General features: G+C 43.2%; 1 protein-coding gene across 2 annotated transcripts; it reads left to right on the top strand.

Annotated features, from left to right (window-relative positions):
• Window positions 1–809: 809 nt before the first annotated feature.
• On the top strand, window positions 810–25428 carry MEAF6 (MYST/Esa1 associated factor 6). Of its 2 annotated transcripts, XM_043876649.1 has the most exons (8): window positions 810–968; window positions 2162–2277; window positions 5735–5822; window positions 6013–6058; window positions 18381–18573; window positions 22447–22476; window positions 23261–23294; window positions 23798–25428. In XM_043876649.1, the coding sequence occupies exons 1-8, from the start codon at window positions 879–881 to the stop codon at window positions 23804–23806; spliced, it is 606 nt and encodes a 201-aa protein (XP_043732584.1). In that variant the 5' UTR covers window positions 810–878; the 3' UTR covers window positions 23807–25428. The 2 variants fall into 2 exon arrangements, with proteins under 2 accessions (XP_043732584.1, XP_043732585.1); XM_043876650.1 differs by lacking the exon at window positions 22447–22476.
• The last annotated feature ends 1663 nt before the right edge of the window (window positions 25429–27091 follow it).

Genomic DNA, 27091 nt, shown 5'->3' on the forward strand with positions numbered 1-27091 from the left:
TATAATGAGTATAGTTTGCTGTGCTATAGAGTAGGTCCTTGTTGGTTATCTATATTATATATAGTAGTGCCTATATATCAATCCTAGATTCCTAATTTATTCCTTGCCCCCTTCCCCCTTTGGTAATTGTAAATTTGTTTTCTGTGTCTGAAAACACAACAGAATAATCATCTTCCAGACCTCAGCTTTGTTCCTCCTCCTCCATTTCTGCCACCAGCCAGGTGTCTGTTCTGGCTCGTTTGCGCCCTTAACCACCACACATACTTGTCTCTCTAAAGGGCATTAGGGAGCCACTGAAAGGTTTTTACCCAGAAAGTGACACATTTGTTTTATAAAAACAAGTCATCCTGGCACCACTTTGGATAATGGATTAAATGGAGCTAAGGATAGAAACAGGAGGCTGTTGGAATAATGTCTCCAAAAATGAGAGCATGGATGAATGAGGGAGGTGGCAGGCAAAAGAAAAAACAGATTGGCGAGCTTTGTTGGAGTCAAGTTCACAGGACTTGGTTTTGGATCGGATTAAGGGGGTGAAGAAGGGTAAGGTTGGTACACAGGTTTCTGACTCAAGTAATTCCGCGGACACTAACAGTCATTCACTGACGAGACTTCCGAGAAGTCTTATTTTGGACACGGTGAATCTTCAGTGCAGAAACGCGGCCGGGACCTAGGGCAGAGGCCACCCCCGGGGTCCTGCTGGCAGGGGCGAGCTGAGCCCGCTGGCGGGAGCTCTGCGGGGGCGCCCAGCGCGCCTCCGGAAACCGCGCGCGCAGGCGCAGTGTGGCGGCGGGCGCCCCCTGGCGGGCGGTGGCGCGAAGGGACCGCCCCCAGCCTGGCGCCGCCGCCGCCGCCGCCGCCGCCGCCCGCCTCAGCCCAACATGGCGATGCACAACAAGGCGGCGCCGCCGCAGATCCCCGACACCCGGCGGGAGCTGGCGGAGCTCGTGAAGCGGAAGCAGGAGCTGGCGGTGAGGGCCGGCACCGGGCGTGCCCGGGTGGGGGCCCCCGCGCTTGCCCCCGTCTCCGGGCCCGGGCCCAGCCGCTCCGGGCCGTTCGTTACTCCCCGGGCGCAGCGCGGCGGCTCGGAGTCCGCCGGCCTGAGGACGGCTGCGCGTTGCGCGGCCCGCCGGCGCCTCAGCTTCCCGGCCGGGCGGATCTGGAGCCGGGAGCCGGGGGCGGGGCGCGGAGCGGGGGAGGGGGAGGGAGGCTAGGCCGGCGGAGGCGTGGAGGGAGGATGGCGCCCGCGGGTGGGGGCTGCCGTGTGGGAGCCCTGCAGCGGCGAGGGTCCGCGAGCTCCGCGGGCTGGATGAGGGCGGGCGGCTCTGGGCTCTTGGAGCGATTGGGCGGCAAGCGTGCCGGCAGGGTGGAGGAGATCGGCTCGGGCTTGGCGATGGGCTCTGGGGAGGTGTGGTAGGAGACGGATGTGGGAGGGGAGACCCGCACATCCATTCTGACCTTTGGAGGATGGAGGGGCGTTAGTGTCTTTGCGGGGAATAGGAGTAGATCCGTTGGATGGGGCTTTTGATGGGCAGGCGTGGGATGTGTTTGGGGACATCTTAGAAGATGACAGGTGAGGGGGAGCGGACTCAGTCTAGGGAATTAGGAATTGTGACACGCGCCCGGGGCCCCTTGCTCCCTGGTGGCTAAGCCCTCCCTCCCCTTGCGTTTTTGGCTGGAGCACCGGGAGGCGCATCTTACCTGAAGCTGCCCTTCCAGGTTTCCATAGCAACCGGCAGCCCAGTGCAGGCGGCCTTTCGGAGCTTGCAGGGAGGGGAGCGAGTTGGCGCTGGAAGGCTGCTCACCCTTCGCTCTCAGGTAGCGGTATCTTTTATGCGTGGGAGTGGAGACTGCTCACCTTCCTCCGCGGAGTTTCTTGACAGCTGGGTTTCCACGAAGCCTCTGAGTATATGCAGGCGTTTGCCTGGGTGTACATTTTTCTGGGGACAGACTCTGTTTCATTTTATTCTTAAAGGCACCCAGCAAGACAGGTCTAGACCGTCTTGTCTAAAACAGCCTGCCCCTGCCCACGTCATCCTTCTCCACACGGCTGCCTCGGTGTCGTTGAACTTGAATTTCCAAGCCTGATACCAGGATTTCAGTTTGGTCCGACTTAATGCTTGCATGTAAAAGGCATCAACTGCTTCCTTGTCTTTCATCTCAGGAAACACTGGCAAACTTGGAGAGACAGATCTATGCCTTTGAAGGAAGCTACCTGGAAGACACGCAGATGTATGGCAACATTATTCGTGGCTGGGATCGGTATCTGACCAACCAAAAGTGAGTGATAGAGGCCTGTAGTGTTGCTTTGTGCCCTAGTAATGTTTGCGTTTGTGGCTTCCCTGGTGGCTCAGTGGTAAAGAACCCCCCTGCCAATGCAGGAGATGTGGGTTCCTTCCCTGGGTCAGGAGGATTCCCTGGAGAAGGAAATGCCAACCCACTCCAGTATTCTTGCCTGGAAAACTCCATGGACAGAGGAGCCTGGTGTGCTGCAGTCCATGGGATCTCAAAGCATCTGACACGACTTGCAACTAAGCAACAACAACTGTATTTGTGATTAGGACTATGTATGTATTTTTGGTAGTAGCTTTGGAGGGAAGCAGTAGTAAGGTGGGGTGGACAGAGGTCTGCATTTGAGCTTGGACTCTGGTTCAGCCCCTGCCTTACTGAGTAACCCTGGACAAATTCTACATCTGTATAGTAGGGGAAGTCTGGCCAATGGCACAGGGTTGTATGAGGCTTAAATGGAATACAGCATATAATACTTTATATACCAGCATGCCTGTTGGTATTTTGTACATTTTAATCAGTCAAGAGTTCCACCCTCACAGGATTTGCCATACCTATATGCCAACTGTGCCATGGTTTATTTAGTAATATTATTATTAAAAACTTTCTAATTTTTTTTGAAAATTTTCGAATCTAGAGAAAAACTGAAAGAATAGTTCGTGATCTTTTGGTACCCTTCACCGATCACCGGTTGTTAACTTGTTGCCACATTTGCTTTCTCGCTTTTCTTTTTGTGTAATTTATAAGCACACATCCCTCTGCAGGCATGCCTGCTTAGTCGCTCACTGGTGTCCAACTCTTTGTGACCCCATGGACTATAGCCTGCCAGGCTCCTCTGTCCATGGGATTCTCCAGACAAGAATACTGGAGTGGGTAGTCATTACCTTTTCCAGGGGATCTTCCTGACCCAGAGATCGAACCTTGGTCTCCTGCATTGCAGGCAGATTCTTTACCATCTGAGCCACCAGGGAAGCCCATTCATCCCCAGATCTATACTTAAAATTAAAAAAAATTTTTTTTGGAAATAATTATAGATACATAGGCAAAAAACAATACAGAGAGGTTCCATATACCCTTCACTCAGTTTTCCCCAGTGGTTGGGTTTTATGTAACCATATAGTACAATGGTAAAACCAGGAAATTGACATTGGTACAATGTGTATGTTTAGTTCTGTCATTTTATTAAGTGGGTAGCTTCCTATAGCCACCACTGCAGTAAAGATATAGAACTCTTCTGTCACCACAAAGATCTCCCTCATGCCACCCCCTGTAGTCGTATCTCTCCTTTCTTCCATATATATGTATATATACTTTTTGCTAAACCATTCAGAAGTTAAAAGCAGATCTTGCGACACTTCGTCCCTAATTGTGTCAGCAGATACCTCCTAAGAATAAGAACATCTTTCTTAACGTAACCACAATTATGCCTAGAAAATTAGCACTGCATTAATAGTATTATCTAATATACAGTCTTTATTCATATTTCCCCTAATGCATTGCTATAGCTTGTTTTGAACCAGGTAGTGTTTGTGCATTGCATTTGGCTGTTATGTGTCTTTAGTCTCTTAATTTAGGATCTTCCCAACCTTTTCATGGAGAAGGCAATGGCGCCCCACTCCAGTACTCTTGCCTGGAAAATCCTATGGAGGGAGGAGCCTGGTAGGCTGCAGTCCATGGGGTCGCTAAGAGTCAGACACGATTGAGCAACTTCACTTTCACTTTTCACTTTCATGCATTGGAGAAGGAAATGGCAACCCACTCCAGTGTTCTTATCTGGAGAATCCCAGGGACGGGGGAGCCTGGTGGGCTGCCGTCTGTGGGGTCACACAGAGTCGGACACGACTGAAGCGACTTAGCAGCAGCAGCAGCAGCAGCAACCTTTTCAGTGGTGAGCTTGTTTATGACATTATCTTGTAGAATGTACAAATTCTAGGTTTTTCTTGCTGTGACTTCATGAGGGATCCTTTAAATATTTTTGGCAAAAATGTTGAATTACTGATTGTGTACCTCTTGTTTGCCTCTAAGTTGTTTTTTCTTTTTTTGACTGCCCCATGCCGTATGCCGGATCTTAGTTCCCTGACCAGGGATCGAACCTGTGCTCCTGCACTGGAAGCATGGAGTTCTAACCACTGGACCACCAGGGGAGTCCCTGTTTACCTCTGTGTTATCATACAGCTCATAATGACAGATTGCCCCATTGTTGGTGCTGCTGCAAAGTTTGATTCTGTAATTTCACAATTGCCAAAGTTATTTTTTTCTCTTCATGATTAACAATTTCAGAGGTTATACTTTTTTAGAAGTGTGAATATGCTACTCCCCCAATTTTTGTCGCTGGTTTTAGTGTCCGTTGTTGATTCATATCTGAATCAGTTATTATAATGGAGGTTGCAAAATGATGATTCTAATTTTAGTGTTCCTTTTACATTTGTTACTAGCATTCCGAAAGAAGAGTCGTCTCTTTTTATTTTCTTTCCCTTTCATTCTGTCTTTCTCTGTCTCTTTAGAATCCTTGTAGATGCGTGGATATAAAAACAAAACAAAACCCAAAAAACCCCCAGTGTATTAGGGTCTAGTACTGTCACTTTTTTACGCTAGAGGTTTATTTTATTATTTAGTGTAAATTCATTTATTGAAATCTATACAAAGAAGTACATAAATCATGAATTTACAACCCACTGACTTTTCACACCGCAACACACCCATCATTATTGTTCTTGATGCTTGTTTGTCACTCATTTGGGTTCAACTCTGCAACCCTGTGGACTGTGGCCCGCCAGGCCCCTCTGTCCATGAGATTCTCCAGGCAAGAATACTAGAGTGGGTTGCCATTCCCTTCTCCAGGGTATCTTCCCGACCGAGGGATCGAACCCCGGTCTCCCAAATTGCAGGTGGATTCTTTACCAGCTGAGCCACCAGGAAAGCTTAATTTGTCCAAAAAGTGCCCGGAGGGAGCCTCCCCAAGCTGATTCCTTTGACATGACCCTGTTATCTGAGCACTTTGTTGTTTTCTGTCACCCTGTACTTTGCTTGTCCCAGGCCTGGTATCAGTCATTTCTCTGAGGAACCCTGGTTCTTTCTTTAAATTTTTAAATTCAGGTTATTAAACAGAGATACTTCATAGCACTAGTCTGTGCTAGATGTTTTTAATAATAGGCATTAAAATAAATACATTTTAAATACATATTGAATACATGAAAATGACTCTGAACTTTAAAGCTAAAGTAATCCCGTGTGTCACAGTGGATCACATACCATACATTGGAAAACACTGCTATGTATGTAGGCATTCAGCATGAATGTCATTTTGGTCAATCCAGGTGGTGTGGAGGTGTTTCCATAATCAACTTCATAATTAAAAAAAAGACTTCCTTATATTTGTCCTGGGGCGTCCTCAGCTTGAACCATAGGAGTAGCTTGGTGCTTACAATGAGTTTCTTGTGTGTTTTAGAAACTCCAATAGCAAAAACGATAGAAGGAACCGGAAGTTTAAGGAAGCAGAGCGGCTCTTCAGTAAATCCTCAGTTACTTCAGCAGCTGTAAGTGAGGTGGGGGGCGTGGGGGGAGGATCTTTCTGTGGCCCATTGTTAAGGAAGCCCTCAGTTAAACTCCTGTGAGTTTTCCCTTTCCCTTCTGTCTATGAGTAGGTTGTCTCTTTCCTTTCTGTCTGTGAGTGCTCTCCTGAGACCTGTAATAATTTTTTTGGTAACTGGTAGTTTTTTCTTTTAGGCAGTGAGTGCTTTGGCAGGAGTTCAGGACCAGCTCATTGAAAAGAGTAAGTTTATTTACTTATTTTTTTACTTTTTCATCAATTTATATTTGAGCTACCATCACTCCTGTATTTAACTTCAGTCCAACTGTGTATCTGAAGACTGCATGTCTTTTTCTTGCCTCTTTCTGGAAGTTAGGAGCCCTTTTGGATATCCTTAATCATGTCTTTCTCTGTGGAAGAAACTACCATGTCCCTCCTGCCTTTTCAGTCACTTGAAGATTCACTTTAGCTGCTCAAAGACACAGAAATATGTTTTCACTCCTGTGAAGTCTTAGGAAATTTTTTTTTTAGTTAAAAATAACCCTTCTTGTCATGGAAAAGTTCAGACATATCTAATAAATTCCTGTGTACCCAATTTAATCATTCTTAGGAAATTCTGATGCTATGAATGGAATGTACCTGTGTGTTCTTAAATTTAAAATGGAGAGCAGATTGTATTTACTTTGTAGAGAAATTGTATCATTCTCTGTACCTAAGCCACACAGTCTAACTCCTTTCTTGTTTCTAGTAATGAGACTTAGAGCTGCACGTTTACCTTTCTGCATCAGACTCTAGGCAGATGCACTGGGTGCTCTCCCTGTGGGTCGGGTCACTCTGAAACTCACCCTGCCTTTTGTACTGTGGCTGGGTACTTGCCCACGGCATGTCTCGGTGTGGGATCCAGTTGTTTTGTTTGCATTAGGGCACTGGTTTGAGGAAAATGGGTTTTGGTAGTTTGGTAGTTTCTAATTAGAACTACCCAGTGGCTTCTATTATTATCTCTATATACAGATTTCTGAGTTTTTAGCCTCGTCCCTAACTCACTTCCCTGAGCTTTAGTCCTGCATTTCTAGAAAATTCTATAAAGTGTCTTCTAGACATTTCCACTCAGTCAGACTCATTTTGTCTAAAACTGAGCCATGCCATTTTCTTCAAAGTGTGTCTGCCCAATTATTTTGTTAAGAGTACTCTATTCTCCCGCCTTCAAAACTTGGTAGGTGGCTTTGACTCCTTTCTACCAACATCATCAGTTGGACTAAGTCCTTTTTTTTTTCCCCTTCACTATGACTGTCAGAATGGTTTGCTTTGCCTTTCACTCTTTTTTCCTTGGTATAGAATCTCTCCCTTATCCCCAGATTTTTGTATAACAGATTCTATGGAATGATTCCTGTGTTCTTGATCTTTGGTGGCACTGGAGGAAACAACCTTTTCTCTCAGAATTTGTACTTTTATGTCTTCAGATCTCAAGGATTTTGGAGTTTTGGAGTTTTGTATTTGGGGCATTTATTTTCAAACTGTTTTGAAAGTTTTCCTCAAACATGCATTGCTTTTGTTTCCTTTGGCTTCTTATGTACCTGCACTAGGAAGAGAATGGATTAGCATAGTCCCAAAGGGGAATTGTATGCTAATTAGTGAAGCATTGTATATTTTTGTTAAAAGAATAAAGTAAACCAAGAATGAAAAACAAAACAGGCAGATTTTATCCAGTTCTCCTGTAAAAGGATCAGCAGTCTCCCCTGTCTGTTTTACTGGGCTTCTCTGAAGCTTTCATCAAAGCAAACCCCTCCAGCATCTGCATCCTTGCGCAGGTAAGTGATGCTTGAGTGTAGTTCTCGGTGTCTTACTTTCTGCCTTGTAACGTTTCATGTTGATCTGAAGTCACTGCCTCAGACTGTTCAGTAGCTAGTCTTTCAAGTAGAGTGTCTCATTTGTGGATTTATTTAACTTAAAGTCTGATGTTACTTGCTGTAAGAATGAGTCGCTCAGTTTTATGTCAATGAGAGGCAGACTCGTGTGTGTTTTCATGGTGGCAGCGTCAGTCAACTGACCACCTTACTGTTGTACCCTGAGATATTGTAACCCAGTTCTCTTGCTGCCACTTGCCTTCTGCTTCCATGAGCTGAGGAAGAAAACGATTACTACTTTGTGGTTTCACTTTGTACTTTAACCGTGGTTAATCTAGTCTCCCTAGCTCCAGTCCCTCTTACAAACTGCTTCTAGCCTAAAAATCCTAAAACACAGATTTGCACAAAGAATGTAATACATATTAGTTGTTTGGTGTTACTTCCCTGTTCTGAAATTCAGGATGACTTCCTCTCCTTCTCGCAGCTCTTTTACTGCACATAACCTTGACTGATTGTTTGGAATTTGACTTGTGTGTTTGTAGATCTCAAACATGTTGAGATTTGAACACTTACTTCTGTTCTGGACACGAAGGAAACACTAGTTTGCATTATCTCATTTAATCTAAAGCTACTCCTTGAGGATACACATAGATTGTCAGTTCCTTGAAAGTAGGGAACATGGCTATAGCCCCCAGTGTCTAGCTCAATGTCTTAATCATAAGAGATACTCAACACATGAGAGACAGAATTCCTGTTTTAAAGACGAGAAAACAGGCTCAGAAAGGTTAAACAACAAATCAGTTCTTTTAACATCAGTTTGTATTGTCCCCCTAGATTAGATCTCCTAGTCTGATAGTTATGACTTCTCTCAACTGCCACTTCTCAAGCTCTCTGTTTAAGAGGTGGTGTTTGACTTATTTGTTCCAAGTACACCTTGTGTTTTCCCACCTCTGTGCTTTTGCTTGCGCTATTTTTTGTACTTATTTTGGCCTCTTGTTTCTTTCAAGGTCCAGTGTAGATTCCACCCCTGCAGTGAAGCTTTTCCAGAATAATCCACTCTTTTTTCTCTGACTCCCATAATACTTAGTATCCATATCAACCATTTAGAACATCACTTACTGCATAGGCTCTCAATTCTTAGGGCTTTGATTTGATGAAGGCAGCTTTGTGTTTGCACGTGTGTGGGGGTACATGTGTACCGGCTTTATAGAATATGACCAACTCATGCATCCGTTGACTCAGAATTCCCATAGCAACTGCCCCCAAATGAGTCAGCAGTTGATTTTGCTCCCGAATGTATTTGACTAGAACTGCAACATAGACAAAATTTGCCGTATCTAATTTGCCTTTTTCTTAACTTGTCTCCCACCTTTTTAGTTAAACCTTCTCTCTCCTGTGCCCAGCCCCTCCTCCATTAGTCCCATGTCCCTTCTTTCATACTGGGATCCAAAGCTTCCTTATTTTTTCAAATTTTATTTTATTTTTAATTGGAGGATAATTATTTTACAGTATTGCAATGGTTTCTGCCATACATTACCGTGAGTCAGCCATAGGTATACCACGTCCTCTCCCACTCACCTCCCTCCCCATCCCACCCCTCTAGGTTATCACAGAGCACCGGATGCAAATTTTTTGTGACCACATGCCCTGTCAGCCTAGTCCCTCCCCAGCCAGCGCCTCCACCACTTACGTTTCCAGTGATGGTTATTTTATTTTTTTAAATTTTGGCCGTGCTGGGTCTTTGTTGTGGTGCACAGGCTGTCTCTAGCTTTGGAGAGTGGACTTCTCTTGTTCTGGCACTCGGGCTTTCGAGTGCGTGGGCTCACTAGTTGTGGTGTGCGGGCTTTTCTAGTTGCAGCGTGCTGGCTTAGTTGACCCACTGCATAGACAAGTGTGGATTCTTAACCACTAGACCTCCAGGGAAGTCCCGGGAGATGATAAATTTTTACTTGAATAAATAGAATTGGGTAACAGAAAGAAAGACCGTCCTAACCATACTTCTCCATCTTACACTCATCTTTTTATATTTCATTAGATTTTTTTGGGCTTCCCTGGTGGCTTAGACGGTAAGGAGTCTCCCTACAATGTAGGAGACCTGGGTTTGATCCCTGGGTCAGGAAGATCCCATAGAGAAGGGAATGGCCACCCACTCCATTATTCTTGCCTGGAGAATTCCGTGGACAGAGGAGTCTGGCGGGCTACAGTGGGGTCACAAAGAGTCGGATACAACTGAGCCGGAAAAATAACATGTTCTCATTACGAGTGAGGCTATTCAGAGGTGAATGTGAAAGAGGTTATTTGTTTCCCGAGCTGCCCAGCATTAACAGCTTGGTTTTAATCTAACATATATTTCTGGACATAATCACACACACACAGAGCTGGAGTTTTTTTTTTTTAAATAGAGATAGTGGATCGGTGCATACTGTCTGCTTTTTACTGTTTTGTCACACATGGCCCTGCCAGTTCAGTACACACATTGAGAGCAGTGTTGAGTTGTGATTAAAGAGTGTGATTTGGAATTAAGCCATCTGGTTTGAATCCCAGCTCTACAGCTTCTGAGCTGTGTAACTCTAGGCAGGTTCCTTAACCTCTCCAGCCCTCTATTCCTTTCTCTGTAAAATGGACATCGTAACTGTAGAGCTTTTGTGAGGGTTCCGTGTATTAATATATTTAAAGTGTGTGCAGCAGTACCTGGCTTATGGTAAGGACCGTTGTGTCAGCTGTTGTTAGTGTCTTATATTCTTTTCTGTCTTTTTTTTTCTGGCCATGCCATGTGGCATGTGGGATCTTAGTTCCCTGACCAGGGACAGCTAGGGAAGTCCCATAAGATTTCTTTTTTTTTTTTTGGCTGCACTGCTCGACATGTGGAAATTCCCCAACTAAGGATTGAACCCATGCCCTCGGAACCCATGCCCTTTGCAATGTAAGCATGGAGTCTTAACCACTGGACCACCAGGGAGGTCTTAGCATCTTACACTCGTTTTAAAAGCTGAAAAATACCTGCCAGTCTGGTTGTGCTTCCTCTGTTGATGAATATTCCCATCATCTCTATTTTCCCCACTGTGAACAGTGTCACAGTAAACATCCTTGTAACCATATGCTTTTTTATAATGCAGTTTTAATTTCTGTATGACAGTATCCCAGAAGTGGCATTACCATATCAGAGTGATATTCATAAATATAGTCCAGTTACTGTCCGTGGCATCAAGGGCAAGGTGTATGTGGTCTTTGTCCCCTTTCCTGGCACAGAGCTCCTAAAACTCTAGGATGTTCCAGAATATAAAGAATGACTAGTATGCAAAAGAGCAGTCAGAGAGCTTCAGATGGGGGCTGTTTCCCTGAAAGACCAATCCTTGATTAGAAACTTGGAACTTTGAGCCTTACCCCTGAAAACTCTAGGGAGTGGTGAGTTTGAGATTGGAGGTTGAGTTAATTAATCATACCTGCATAGTGAATGGAAAAGGAAATGGCAACCCACTCCAGTGTTCTTGCCTGGAAAATCTCATGGACAGAAGAGCCTAATGGACTGCAGTCCATGGGGTCACAAAGAGTTGGACATGACTGAGCGACTGACCACGAGTAGTGAAACTTCTGTGAAAACCCCTAAATGATGGAGTTACTGTTAGTGAACATGATGCGGCGCTGGAAAGGTTCCCAACCCAGAGAAGGCAAGGGACTCTACTCGCCTTCCCATGCCTGGTCCTGTGTGCCTCCTCCTTTGGCCTGTTTCTGACTTGTATCCTTTATAATTAACCAGTGACAGGAGTAGTGTTCCTGAGTTTTGTGAGCTATTCTAGTGAACCATCGACCTCTGATTTATAGCTGGTCTGTTGGAGGTACGGGAGGCCCAGGATTGTGGTGTCCAAAGTAGGGAGCTCTCTTGTGGGACTGAGCCCTTAAACTGTCAGGTCTGCTGTGACTTCAGTAGTTAGGATCAGAATTAAGTTAAATTGTTGGTATCTGGGAAATCAGAGAATTGGTTGCCGGTGTTGGGAAACAACCGTGGACTTACCAAAAAGAATCTTGTCATTCCCATTCTTAAAGGCATACCTTGGGAGGAGTCATTGGGATAAAATAAGAGAGAAAAAGACCATTTTATTATTACTCTTTATTAGAGTAAATTTTCAATCTACACAAATAGAGACAAAATAACGAACCCCTGTGTACCCGTCACACTGCCTCCCAACCATCACACCATGGCTCATCCTGTCTCTTCCACACCCTGCCTGCTCTCAGCCCCACCGCCTGTGTCATGTTGAAAATCCCAGAAATCTACACCTGCTTCTTGTGTACACTTCACCTGTATCTCCTGATGGTCGTTTTTAACTTGTGGTGAGAACACTAAGCAGAAGATTTACAGATTTTTTAAGCGCACGACGTGCTGTTGATACCTGTGCAGAGTTGCAGTGCAGATCTCTCATCAAAGAATGACACCCCACTCACCCCCTCCCCCAGCCAGCTGTGCCCCCCCTTCTGCTCTCTGCCTCTGCGAGTTTGACTGTTTTAGATTCCTCATAAAAGTGGAATCGTGCAGTATTCATTTTACTGTGACTGGCTTATTTCATTTAGTATGATTTCCTCCAGGTTCATCCAGGTTATGGCACATGACAGGATTTCCTTCTTTTTAAGGCTGAATACTGTATTCCATTGTTATGTGTATATCATATTTTCTTTACCCAGTCATCTGTTGACAGACAGTTATATCCTCATCTGGGCTATTGAATGATGCTGCAGTGAACACAATGAGAGTGAAAAAGCTCACTTAAAACTCAACATTCAGAAAACCAAGATCATGGCATCTTGTCCCATCACTTCATGGCAAATAGATGGGGAAACAATGGAAACAGTGACAGACTTTATTTTTTTGGGCTCCAAAATCACCGCAGATGGTGACTACAGACATGAAATTAAAAGACACTTGCTCCTTGGAAGAACACCTATGACGAACTTAGATGGCATATTAAAAAGCAAAGACATTACTGCCAACAAAGGTCCATCTAGTCAAAACTATGGTTTTTCCACTAGTCATGTATGGATGTGAGAGTTGGACTGTAAAGAAAGCTGAGTGACGAAGAATTGGTGGTTTTGAACTGTGGTGTTGGAGAAGACTTTAAAGTCCCTTGGACTGCAAGGAGATCCAACCAGTCAGTCCTAAAGGAAATCAGTCCTGAATATTCATTGGAAGGACTGATGCTGAAGCTGAAACTCCAATACTTTGGCCACCTGATGCAAAGAACTGACTCATTTGAAAAGACTCTGATACTGAGAAAGATTGAAGGCAGGAGGAGAAGGGGACAACAGAGGATGAGATGGTTGGATGGCATCACCGACTCGATGGACATGAGTTTGAACAAGCTCCAGGTGTTGTTGATGGACAGGGAAGCCTGGTGTGCTGCAGTCCATGGGGTCACAAAGAGTCGGACACGACTGAGCGACTGAGCTGAACTGCAGTGAACACGGGAGCGCAGATACCTCTTCAAGATCCTGATTCAGTTCTTTTGGATAAATAGTCACAAGTAAGATTACTGGAGCATATGTTACTTATGTAAACGGTACACCCTTTATACTGTAATTGCACTTTAAAAACCCTAAACATAGCATGTATTAGTACTGCATTTGTTTATTTGTTTAGTTTGGGCTGCATGGATCTTTGTTGTTGCTCACGGGCTTCCTCCAGTTGCAGTGAGCAGGGCTGCTCTTCACTGCGGTGCACAGGTCTCTCACTGGGGTGGCTTCTCTTGTTGTGGAACGCCAGCTCTAGACTCTCAGGATAAGTAGTTTGGTACCAGCACGGGCTTAGTTGTCTCATGGCATGTGGAATCTTCCCGGACCAGGGGTCCAACCTGTGTCCCCCTGCATTGGCAGGTGGATTCTTAATCAACCGGAGAAGTCCTGCATCTCTTTAATGCTGAATAATACAGGCATGCTTTGTTTTATTGCACTTTGCAGATACTACACTTTTTACAAATTGAACATTTGTGGCAACCCTGTGCAAACCATCTGACAGATGATGGTTTAACATTGTTTAGCAGTAAATAATCAAATTGCCAACATCCCCTGGATCATGGAAAAAGCAAGAGAGTTCCAGAAAAACATCTACTTTTGTTTTATTGACTGTGCCAAAGCCTTGGACTGTGTGGATCACAACAAACTGGAAAATTCTTCAAGAGATGGGAATACCAGACTACCTGACCTGCCTCCTGAGAAATCTGTATGCAGGTCAGGAAGCAACAGCTAGAACTGGACATGGAAAAATCGACTGGTTCCAAATCGGGAAAGGAGTATGTCAAGGCTGTACATTGTCACCCTGCTTATTTAACTTACATGCAGAGTACATCATGCGAAATGCTGGGCTGGATAAAGCACAAGCTGGAATCAAGACTACTTGGAGAAATATCAGTAACCTCTGATACACAGATGACACCACCCTTATGGCAGAAAACGAAGAACTAAAGAGCCTCTTAATGAAAGTGAAAGAGGAGGGTGAAAAAATTGGTTTAAAACTCAGCATTCAGAAAACTAAGATCAAGGCATCTGGTCCCATCGCTTCATGGCAAATAGATGGGGAAACAATGGAAACAGTGTCAGACTATTTTTGGGGGCTCCAAAATCCCTGCAGATGGTGACTGCAGCCATGAAATTAAAAGACACTTGCTCCTTGGAACAAAAGCTATGACCAACCTAGACAGCATATTAAAAAGCAGAGACATTACTTTACCAACAGAGGTCTGTCTAGTCAAAGCTATGGTTCTCCCAGTAGTCATGTATGGAGTTGGACCATATAGTGAGAGCTGAACTATAAAGAAAGCTGAGTGATGAAGAATTGATGGTTTTGAACTGTGGTGTTGTAGAAGACTCTTGAGAGTCCCTTGGACTGCAAGGAGATCCAACCAGTCAATCCTAAAGGAAATCAGTCCTGACTATTCATTGGAAGGACGATGCTGAAGCTGAAACTTTGACCACCTGATGCGAAGAACTGACTCATTGGAAAAGACTCTGATGCTGGGAAAGATTGAAGGCGGGAGGAGAAGGGGACGACAGAGGATGAGATGGTTGGATGGTATCACCAACTCGGTGGACATGAGTTTGAGCAAGCTCTGGGAGTTGTTCATGGACAGGGAAGCCTGGTGTGCTGCAGTCCATGGGGTCGCAAAGAGTCGGACACAACTGAGTGACTGAACTGAACTGATTTTTAAGTTAAGATATGTACATTTCTTTAGACATAATGCTGTTTCACACTTACTAGACTACAGTATAGTATAAATATAACTTACATGTATTGGGAAACCAAGAAATTTGTGTAATTCTCATTACTTTGATACTTGCTCTGTTGTGGTGATCTGGAACCGAATCCACAAGATATGCCTGTATTCCATTGCATGGATATACCATTTTTGTTTATTTATGTATTCATCAGTTGACAGACTTGCATGCTTAAGTTGCTCAGTCGTGTCCAACTCTGTGACCCCATTGATTGTAGCCCACCAGGCTCCTCTGTGTGTGGAATTTCCCAGGCAAGAATACTGGAGTGGGTTGCCATTTCCTTCTCCAGAAGATCTTCCCAACCCAGGGATTGAACCCATGTCTCCTGTGTCTCTTGCATTGCAGGTGGGTTCTTTACCCACTGAGCCATCAGGGAAGCCCACGGTGAATAATGCTTCTGTGAACATTTATGACCAGTTATGTGTGAACATGTTACCACTTCTCTTGGATATGTACTCAGGTGTAAAGTTGCTGGTAGTTTGTTAACTCAATGTTTAACCTCTTGAGGTGTTTTCCAAGGTGATGGTACAAGTTTACATTCCCATCAGCCCTGTTGAAAGGTTCCAGTTTCTCCACATCCTCACCAACACTTGTTACTGTTTGTCTTTATATTATAGCCACCCTAGTGTTAGGAAGGGCTATCTACTTGTAGTTTTGTTTTGCATTTCCCTAATGACTAATGGGAGAAGGCAATGGCACCCCACTCCACTACTCTTGCCTGGAAAATCCCATGGATGGAGGAGCCTGGTAGGCTGCAGTCCATGGGGTCACTAAGAGTGGGACACGACTGAGTGACTTCACTTTCACTTTTCACTTTCATGCATTGGAGAAGGAAATGTCAACCCACTCCAGTGTTCCTGCCTGGAGAATCCCAGGGACGGGGGAGCCTGGTGGGCTGCTGTCTGTGGGGTCGCACAGAGTCGGACACGACTGAAGCGACTTAGCAGCAGCAGCAGCGATGACTAATGATGTTGAGCATCTTTTCCTGTGCACATTGACCATTTGTGTATCTTCTTTTGAGAGCTATCTATTCAAATCCATTGCTGAACTGTTTATAATAGCCAGGACATGGAAGCAACCTAGATGCCCATCAGCAGACGGATGGATAAGGAAGCTGTGGTACATATACACCATGGAATATTACTCAGCCATTAAAAAGAATTCATTTGAATCAGTTCTAATGAGATGGATGAAACTGGAGCCCATTATACAGAGTGAAGTAAGCCAGAAAGATAAAGACCAATACAGTATACCAACACATATATATGGAATTTAAAAACATGGTAACGATAACCCTATATGCAAAACAGAAAAAGAGACACAGATGTACAGAACAAACTTTTAGACTCTGTGGGAAAAGGCGAGGGTGGGATGATTTGAGAGAACAGCACTGTAACAAGTATACTATCAAGGGTGAAACAGATCACCAGCCCAAGTTGGATGCATGAGACGGGTGCTCAGGGCTGGTGCACTGGGAAGACCCAGAGGGATGGGATGGAGAGGGAGGCGGGAGGGGGGATCGGGATGGGGAACACATGTAAATCCATGGCTGATTCATGTCAGTGTATGGCAAAAACCACTACAATATTGTAATTAGCCTCCAACGAATAAAAATAAATGGAAAACAAAAACAAACAAACAAAAACAAATCCATTGCTGATGTTTTTAATTTTTTTGTCTTCTTGAGTTCTAAGAATTCTTTATATATTCTAGATACAAGTCTTTATCAGATATATGATTTGCAAATATATTTTCTCCCATTCTATGGGTTGTGTTTTTTTTAAGGTAGCATTGATTTATAAGTGCACTATGTACAACATTATATTTTGACTTGTGTATATACTACAGCGTGCTCACTACCAAAAGTTTAGTTTCCATATGTGACCATATACTTGACCCCATTTGCCCATTTTGCCCCTGCCTCACTCCTGTGGGTTGTGTTTTTACTTTTTGGGTGTAATTTGTAGTTCAAGAGTTGTATATAAATGATATAGTTCACTTTACTTATTTTTTCTTTTGTTAAGCTTGGTTTTGTGGTCTTATCTAAGAAACCATTGCCTAATCCAGTGAGTTCTAAGAGTTTTACAGCTTCTACATATAAGTCTCTGGTTCAGTCTGAGTTAATTTTTATATATGGTATGAGATAGTGTTCCAACTTCATTCTTTTGAGTGTGGATATCCAGTTATCTCAACACCATTTGTCAAAAAGACTGTTCTTTTTTCATTGAACTGTCTTGTCATCCTTGCTGAAAATCAGTTGACCACAAATGTAAGGATTTATATCCGGACTCTGAATTCTGTTCTCTTGACCTATATGTCTGGTCTTAGGGCAGTACCACACAGTCTTAGTTAACTGTAGCTTTGTGTAGTAAGTTTTGAAGTTCTTGTGCTAATTTTTTATGAAATCCACTTTGATTTCAGGACAGGATTGGTTAGTATACTTTTTCTAGCTTAATAGTATTAGAGCTGCCTCTTCAGTTTTCATATAATGTTCAAAGGCAAGGATTTGTCACTGCTGAGATCTGCTTCCATTTCTCCCTTCTGCTTTTTGGGGACTGCCTGTTTGTTTTAGCTCTCATATCCTTGTGCTGCTCAATTTGAAATCTCTTCCTAGAAGTTTATATTACAAAGATGTAACAAGAAGAAAACTAATCCTTGGCTCTGCTGTTCACCTAACTCCTTTTGAAAATTTTTAGAAACAGGTAATTTACACATATTTAGGATTCTTCATCAGTTCAGTAAAGTGAAAGTTTTCTCCTCCCCCATCCTTTTATATTACCAGTTTCAAGGAATTCCTCTCTGGAAGAAAAAGTGTACCTTTGCCAAAGTATGTGTAGTTTTTCTTAAAAACATGTATTTATACAAATTGTTCTTGAATTTGGTTATTTAATGTATCTGAGGGATATTTTAAAATTGGGAATATGTGTCAACTGAAAGGTATTATTACCACTTTTAAAATAATATTCTTAAGGCTTCTCAGAGTAACTTAGGTGGTGGAGCTCTTTTCCTCCTTGGCCCTTTTTCTTGATGGAAAGTCAAAATTCCTGTGTAGTTTGGCAAGAAACCAGGGCCAGCTGTAGGATCTTTTCCCAAGGTCATCTCTCACCTCCTGGAGACCTATGTAATGTTTTTGATAATGCTTTTTGTATAATTGTTAATCCCATTAGTGTATTCTGTGTTTCAGTAACTGCTATGTAGCAAGGTTATCTTGTGTGGTCCAATCTCTCAGCTGTCCTTAGATCTGTTGCCTCTGGTTACACTGTTTCAGATTACAAGTTTTTTAGCACTCTGGTAACTTTGATGCTTTGACTGAATGTATCTTCCTGTCAGTTGGAATATGTGGTCCTTGAGAGTAGTACCATATATTTTGGTGCTCGAAATTTCTTTTCCAGACTCATGGACAAACTGCCTGAGGAGTACTGATGATGCTTTGGGGGCCTTGTGTTTCTTCCCTCCAGGGGAGCCAGGAAGTGGGACGGAAAGTGACACTTCTCCAGACTTCCACAATCAGGAAAACGAGCCCAGCCAGGAGGACCCTGAGGATCTGGATGGATCTGTGCAGGGAGTGAAACCTCAGAAGGCTGCTTCTTCCACCTCCACAGGGAGTCATCACAGCAGCCATAAAAAGCGAAAGAATAAAAACCGGCACAGGTCAGTGGCAGGGACCACACTTCCCCAGCCCCTGCACCTCTGCCCCGTTCCCAGCCACTTAGAGCTTCCACCGATCATTGCCGTGAAGGGTCTTTACTGGAATAAACATTCTTCAGGATTAGTGTGGTCTTTCTGTTGCTGATGGGAAGAGACTTATTTGGTCCAAAAGAAGCAGGCTGATTTTTCTCTAAGGAAGGAGTTGGTGGGGATTAGAGTAACTGTGAAGGGGGGCATCCTGCTTACTGCTTCTAGTGTGAAAAGTGAGAGTCATTCAGTCCTGTCTGACTCTTTGCGACCCCATGGACTGTAGCCCGCCAGGCTGCTCTGTCCATGGAATTCTCCAGGCAAGAATCCTGGAGTGGGTTGCCATTCCCTTCTCCAGGGGATCTTCCAGACCATAAAACTTTTGTTTAGTACAGTGAATTTGAAATCCTCTCAGAGGAGGAAAAGGGAACTAGAAATGGAATCTGTGTACTGGCATTTGGAAAATGCCACTAGCATGTGTTGGCAAGCTGTGTGCGTGCGTGCCAGGTCACTTCAGTTTTGTCCGACTCTTTGGCACCCTGTGGGCTGTAGCCACCCAGGCTCCGCTGTCCGTGGAATTCTCCAGGCAAGAATCCTGGAGTGGGTTGCCATGCCCTCCTCCAGGTGATCTTCCTGACCCAGGGATTGAACCTGTGTCTCTTATGTCTCCTGCATTGGTAGACGGGTTCTTTACCACTAGCGCCACCTGGGAAGCCTGTTGGGAAGCTGCAGAATGGGCTAAGTCATTTGCTCCTAGTCCTGATCCCTGCCTACCGTTATTCCCTGGAGGATGGAGTGAATGAGCTGATGAGCCTTTTTGCTTTTTAAATACAAGGTTTGTGATTGCTTATGATTTCTCTGTATATCTTCACAAATTGCTGATTTGAGTGTCAGAGGAACAATATAAAGGCTGTTAAGATACAAGAGCTCCTTCCTAGATAATGTTTGTTCACTGTGTTTTTTTGTAGTGCCTAATGAGCTAGGAATCACACCAGTGGGCAGAGAGGTCAGGTGTTACCCAGAGAGGATTTCAGCATTCACTTTGCTTGGGGTTTGTCTGATAGTGCTGGGGCCTCCTAGCTCAGGTAATTTGAACTCGTCCAGTTGCACTCAGGGAAATTCTTAGTTTTTCCGGGAAGGAATCTTGTCCTGGCCTCAAACCTTCTCCTGGGAGGTATGAAAACCAGACATCCAACAGCCTGACTTTTGTCCTGCCCTCTTAGGAGCCTGCATGCTGAGGAGATGAAGGGGGTGTGCAAGGGATGGGGGGGTCCCCTGTCTTTCAGTTTGCCTCTGGCTGAGCGCTCCTGTAGAACATGCCCTCACGCACCCGGGGTGTTACGTTGTTAGCTTGATGGATGTGGCAAGCAGGGATAATATAGAATTAACTCTTAACAGGTTTAAGCCTCCTTGGCATCAACTGATTCTTTAATTCTTTTAAGAGTTTTTCTTGTCATTGGTGGTGGTGGTTTTTAGATGCAGGAGCAGTATATACTCCAGACAGTGACTGAGGACCGCAACTTAACCTTTTCCTGCAAACCAAAAATCACCACACCAATCTCATAAGCGTAGTAAGAGAGAGCAAAAGTTGCATCGCTCTGTCTCCCTTTTTTTTTCTTAAATAAGGCTACAGGTTATTTGATTACCATGACAGGACCGATGCCAGTTTATGGTGAATATAGCAGAGAACCATACTCTGAAAAGTATTTTTTTTTAATTGTCAAGATAAAAAGGTTATGCTCTGTGTTGCTTTCGTTAAATTTACTCCAGTGTAATTTTAAATGTAATAATTTATTTTCCTATTTCAGAGTATCTAGAGGAGGGGATAAATTCCTTGAAAGTTTCTGGGACATTTTTTTCCATTCCTGGTACGACAGACTCTCTATAGCTGTTGTGTATTTCATGTTATACCTTAGTTTCCTTAATGATACAAATAGCTGATAAGAAGGAATTAGACATCGAACTTAACTTTCTCCTTGCAGATTGCTAGTAGATTTCTATAGGAACAGCTTTTCCTGCCTTTCTTCTCCTGGCCTTAGGAGCTAACTCCTTCCAGAAAAATACTAGGATTTAAAAAGATCTTCGGTGTTAGTTATTGCCTTCACAGTGGGGCTTTTTGTTTGGAAAGCAGAATCCTTTTGTCATCCCCCTGGTTTAGTGTCTGGCTGGATTTCTCTGTGGGCCTTAGGGACGACTCACCTGCCACAAGGGAAGAGAATGGAGTTGATGTCCCTTCCTTCTGGAGAAAACATGTTTAGCACACCTCGGATTCCTGCCATCTTTAGTCTGGAACTGTGTGTGGCCCGAAGCCCTCGTCCCTGACCAGTGTCTTAGTGGGTCTGACAGATTGGGGTGGGTGGGGGTGGGAGGAGCACTTTGTCTGCACTTGTTTGTGATTTTACTCCCAGAACAGTATTGTTTCTCCTCCAGTGTTCCACACTCCGTATCGTCAGATAAAAGTCAATGGTAAATTATTTCAACAAAGGTATGAATACCCACCATGTGCCAAGGCATTGTTTAGTGATGAGTAAACAAAGGGGAAGTAAATGGGTACCTTAGCAAAAGAAATAACTTTTATTTGACCTTTTCAAGAATATGAAAGTCTATCAAATAATCTTTAGCATTCATAAATGATCACAAGATTCTAAATTCTTATGCTTTACATGATGTCAGAACAGTAAATCACAGTGTGTTTAAAGAAAAAAGTTGAAATTACAACCTATAGCTGCTCTGACAGGTTTTTATTACTATACCAAGCTCTAGAATTCTAGGTAGTTATATGAAATTTTCATTAAGTAGGTACAGTCTACTTCTTTAGTTTCTGATCAAAGTTAGACTGAAAGTTAAATTTCTGACAGTTCCTGGTTTGTACACTTACTGTATACTTTTCCCAAATGTCTTAAGTGAAACTGTTGCATAAAGGATGTTGAAGTTAAGCTTTATTCCAGCTTTGCTCTTGCAAACATTAGCTAGGAGGAAATAACAATAGTTTTGCATATTGTTTTACTATCTGTCTACAGCCTGAAAGGTTCTGGAACCAGCTAAGGACGGGTATCATGCCCCTGGTTAATGTCTGCTTTGGAGGTCTGCCCCAGCCCATTGTCCTTTAGCAGCGATGGCCCAAAGTTGCCTCCTCTGGGCTTTTCCCAGTTAGACTCCTGTGGCTTGGGTGCTTGTAGATGTTAACTTCCCTGCAGACTTTGGTGTTCCATAATAGTAGTACTGACATAAACAGTTAACTTGCCTTCCACCATTTCAGGGGCACGGTAATATGGCCCTATGATTTATGGAATAAGACTCTGATTCGACCCTTGGCTTCTAGCACGAATGCTGGGAAAAGTAATACCATGTTTGAACACAAATATAAAACCTGAGTCAGAAATTGCGAAATGTTTTTTATCTCCAAAAATTTATGATGTTTTAATCTTTCATTTTAGTGAAAGTACATTATGCTGAGTTGTTGTTACTGTCTTCAAAGCCCCTTTCATTATGTGACTAAACCCTTCTTTCTCTTTTTCTTCTAATCCCCTGTTTATTTTTCATTACAATTAAATATTTTAAAAGTTCTAACTCTCAATCTAGCAGCTAATAGAAGGCCTGTAGGTATCTATAGTTTTCTAATGAAATAACTTTTATTATAGTCTTTTCTTCTGACATGGAGTCCACTGAAGGAAGGGAGTCTCCCAACCCCAGAATCTTTGGTGCTTTGATATTTGAAACTTTGTGGCTTAAGATTCTTAAAACTGATATTGTTTCTACAACCTTGCTAGGGTGGCTAATCAACTAATTTATTCAATTAGTATATTATTAACGTCTATTGCTTTCTTCCTTTCAAATGCTGCCCCTCAGCCCGTCTGGCATGTTTGATTATGACTTTGAGTAAGTTTGATTTGAACTAGTCTTTGTGCTGTGTTGTCTAGTGTGTAGAGACAAGTATGCCTTTTCGAGACCTTTCTAACCCATAGTTTATCTGTTTAATTATAGGTATGTATATTAGGTTAGGCTGGGAAGTTTTTTTAAAAACAAAAACGTGATGGAGGTAACATTTTATTTAATAAGTTAAGCAAAATTAAGTAAACTTCACTTTTATGCATTTCGATTTCTTGAAAAGATAACCTTTACTTTAATTCATATTTAAATTGATGTCCCGGCTTTGCTTCATAAGGAGGTTAATAGTTTAAGATCTTGATATTTTGCTGCGGGAAGATTTAAAAATTGAAATTTGTTTAATTTCTTTTGTGTTTCATGTCCAGAAATACAAACTCCTAGTCTGTTTCCTGTTCTTAATTACTCTGTGTCTCAGACAGTGATGTAGTTCCAGAACTAGTATATTAACGTAGAGCATGTACTCTTAATCCAAGCCCTTTAACATGTCATTTTGGAATAATTTATGAAAATTGTATGGCATTCATAACTGCTGTTGTATATTTCTCTTTGAGTCATCTAAGTTTACCTTGTGGCAAGAGTTTCTGCTCATGTTTTTAATAAATACTTGCTCAGTAATATCTGGGTAAACAACTAAGTATGACTTAGTCTAATGGAGAATGTGGATTTTACTTAACCAAATAGTCTTTGTTATAGCTTGTGCCCTATGCAGTAGCTGGTTCTTGGACCCTTTTTCTGTAAATTAAAATGCAAATATCTTTTATCTTTCCCATCACAGGATTGATCTGAAGTTAAACAAAAAACCACGAGCTGTAAGTATCAGCCACACCATTTCAGAGAGGCTGGTAAATTTTGAAAATGGTTAGAAAGATGTATTTGCCTTCAGAGCTTGAGTGTTCCTAATCTGGGGTCACAGTTCTCGTTTTAAAGTCTGGGGTGTCCATGTGGACACAGTTCAACTTTTAGATTGATGTTCTTTTGTTATATTTTGAAGAGAGAATGGGTCACACATTTTTAACTGAAGAAAAACTCCATTTGATTAATTAATCAACTGTTCATACTAATCTTTCTCACATCCTCGTCCTCCCCACCCCCCGCCATGCCTCTGACTGGTGAGTTCTCAGGTCTAATTAGTAAGAATTGATGCTTCCGTCCCTTTGTGGGACTCAGAAGACAGGCCACTTTCAGATGTGAAATGTCCATTGCATTTGAAACAGAATCTTGATTACAGAACAGTCGCCTGGCAGGGTTGTTGGTGAGAATTTATCAATGTTCTGCTGAGGGTAAGTTGAGACTTTTGTTTTTCTCTCTTCAGGACTATTAGAAGACTCATTAGTGCAGACGCTTCCAGGCTGTAGAGCCCTGCTTCCCTCCTCCGACCTCACAAAGATGAGCATCCTTCACCTGAGTGCGTGGCCATCCACCTCTGCTTTCCCAGACCCCAGTGCCTGTGACTCTTGAGTCGTTTGTTCTGAAATGTGGTGACAAACAAGTCATTTCCATAAGACCACATTGGATCATTTACTTTGTGTCATTTTTAGTAACCGAACTGCAGGGAGACACACGACATGGTTATACTCCCAACAAGTTGCTAACCATGCATTCCTCCCTTCTTGGAATGAATGTCTCCCCCCACCCCCCCGAACTGGCTGGCACCAGCTTCATCCGTCATGCGCATGGAAAAATGTTCTCTGGGTTTGTTTTATGCTGAATGTAGAACACAGGTCACATTTCAGAGGGAGGCTGTAAATATCTGACGTTTTCTTATTTTGTTTGTGTTTTATCATTTTTCTATTATTGTTTTTACCATCTTATTTTCTTTGGGGACTTTTTGTAATGCCATTGTACAGCGCATACCTTCCTGCTGACATATCTGATAATCTCTTTTGTGCAGTTGCCAATATTCTTCACTGAATATAATCTGGTTTACCATAAATAGAATGGGACTTGGCTTTTTGTTTTTCTGCAGAGGGAAGGTAAAGAGTGTTTATTTAATAATTACCTACCTGAAATCTTTCTGAGTTGAAAGCAGTTTCATGTTCAAGGAACAAAAAAACTGAAAAACATAAGTTTGAATCAACCCTTTTAAAATATTTTTATTCTTTTGTATAAATAAAATTTCACAGGCTTTGACTTCTCATGCTTTACTTTTTAAAAAAACTTTTTAATTGAAGGATAATTGCTTTACAGAATTTTGTGTCCTGCTTTACTTTTAAAACTGAGATTGTTTTTTGTTTATTTTCACTTATTTATTCGTATCATGCCTTATGGAAATTTTTCTTTTTCCAGCTTTTCTTTCTTTGATGGTATTTGCCTGGTTAAATACTGCTGTAAAAATCACTAAGGCAAATGGAAGGGCTCCAAATTGTACCCAGAACTGGTAACGCCTGGAGTTCTAGAGCAGAGTAAATGACAGGTTCATGGAGAGGCCACGACCCCAGCAGATGCCCCTTCCTAATGGAGTGGATGGGCTGAGGAGCCTGCTGGTGGTCGTTGCCTGCCTCTGGAGCAGTGGCCACCCACCTTGGCTGCGCATTGGAACCACCTGGGATGCTTAGAGAAACACCGATGCCGGGTCCTACCCGCCCCGCCAGGACTCTTATTCGAGTAGAGTCTGATAGTGGAGGTATTCTTCCCAAGAGTCCCTGGCATTCTGATAGGAAGCCAGGATGAGAGCCCCTGCATTAGGAGACTGGATTGTTCGGGTTAAGTCCTATGTCTTGTATCAGTCTAAGGGATAAGCTGTGGGGCCTCAACTTTCCTTTGACTCTATTTAGTCATAGCCCTTTACATACGTCCATATCTTTGTTAGAAAAAATATGTCCCATTTGTGGTAATATTGGTAGAGTTAAAATATGGATGGTGGCTATTATCAAGACACATCTACCTTGTCAAATGTTTGCAGAAGCTTTCACTCTTGTTCTCAAATAAACTTTCTTTTTTTGACTCTGTGGCTATTTAGATGTCTTTACTTATGTCTTTGGTAGTAGAACTTTAGGGATCTTTTTAGGAAATAGTTACGGCTTCCCTGGTGGCTCAGAGGGTAAAGCGTCTGCCTGCAATGCAGGAAACCCGGGTTCGATTCCTGGGTCGGGAAGATCCCCTGGAGAAGGAAATAGCAACCCACTCCAGTACCCTTGCTTGGAAAATCCCATGGGCGGAGAAGCCTTGTAGGCTACAGTCCATGGGGTCACAAAGAGTCGGACACGACTGAGCGACTTCACTTCACTCACTTTCTTATATATAGACCTTTCCAAAAAACACAGACAAACCCCACTAAGCTGAAGACAATGGAAACCAGAAACTTTCTGCATCCTTTTTTTTTTTTTTTCTGTTTCTCCTTTCCCAGAAGGAAAAGATGAGATCTCTGCGGTTTCCTTAACCCGGAGGACAGCACGCAGCAATCCTGAAGATAGTTTTGACTCTCATAATTTGACATTTGCTAGAGACAGAATAAGTGAAAATCGCTCAGTCCTGTCTGACTCTGGGCAACACCATGGACTGTAGCCTGCCAGGCTCCTCTGTCCATAGAATTCTCCAGGCCAGAATACTGGAGTGGGTAGCTGTTCCCTCCTCCAGAGAATCTTCCCACTCCAGCTCTCCAGCATTGCAGGCGGTTTCTTTACCGTCTGAGCCACCAGAGGAGCCAGAGATAGAATGTCTACTCTTAAAAAGGTATATTACTAAGAGCATATCTATGTATATGAATACCTCTGTATATATATAAAGTCATGAATAGAGACACAGGTGGCTTTATACATATTTTCTCTGTGAAGTTTCATCATTGATTAGGAGACCTCCAAACTTTTCTGTAAGTTGGCCAGGCGTACTGAAGATACAAGAGCTTTAGAGGTTATCTAGGTTCCCTGGTTTAGGAAAAAACCATCAGGAGGTCTCTGTCTACCGTGCCTGTGATATTTGTAACTTTGGTTATCGGCTAAGTTTAAGTTTGCTTGACTTTATATAAAAAGAGGATAAGGTCATGACTTTGACCTTAGCGACCATGCTAGTGGAGGAACTTGTTTATTGAGGTGGCAGTTGCCTTCAAAAGCTCCCCTGTGTAACATGTGGTGGAGGTGGTCTGCTGGGTGGCCTGCATCCTCCCATCCTAGCAACCCCACCAGCCCTGAAATGGCTGCCAGGACCACCGGAGAAGTGCTGCCTTCTCCAGGTTGGTTGTGTTTGGAGTTCTACTTGGTTTCCTGTCTTTAACCTTCTCATCTCTAAGATGGGAATAGGGTGTCCTTTGCTCCTTACAGTAGTTATAAAACATGGACAAGCCCAAGCACTTTATGTCTTATTCTGGGAGGATGGTGCCTGTACAAAGCTTCCGAGGGAGTCTCAAATGCATATCTTTCAGGAGCTGAGGACTAGCTCACAGTGTTGTAAACACCATCAGACCCTCAAAGTTGAACATGGAGAGTGGGAACAACCCGGAAAGTAGAAGCTGAGAAGCTCTTTGGGGCCTGGGGAGAGACCGAGGGAAGTGTCATGAGGGCCAGGGAGGGTGGAGTACATGGTCTATCCAAGATGCTGTCCCCATCTTGGGGGCTTTCGGAGTGCTGTTGGAAATTGATCTGGAAATAGGTGAAATGTTTTCACAATAATG

The sequence above is a fragment of the Cervus elaphus genome, chromosome 20 (assembly GCF_910594005.1).
Source record: "Cervus elaphus chromosome 20, mCerEla1.1, whole genome shotgun sequence".
Taxonomy (NCBI): Eukaryota; Metazoa; Chordata; class Mammalia; order Artiodactyla; family Cervidae; genus Cervus; species Cervus elaphus.

What these genes read in the sequence shown, in the direction of transcription:
- MEAF6 (XM_043876649.1), top strand. Translation starts at nt 879, where the DNA reads ATGGCGATGCACAACAAGGCGGCGCCGCCGCAGATCCCCGACACCCGG. An exon ending in AGCGGAAGCAGGAGCTGGCG is followed by an intron (nt 969 to 2,161) that starts GTGAGGGCCGGC and finishes CTTTCATCTCAG; the next exon opens with GAAACACTGGCAAACTTGGA. An exon ending in ATGTTTGATTATGACTTTGA is followed by an intron (nt 22,477 to 23,260) that starts GTAAGTTTGATT and finishes TTCCCATCACAG; the next exon opens with GATTGATCTGAAGTTAAACA.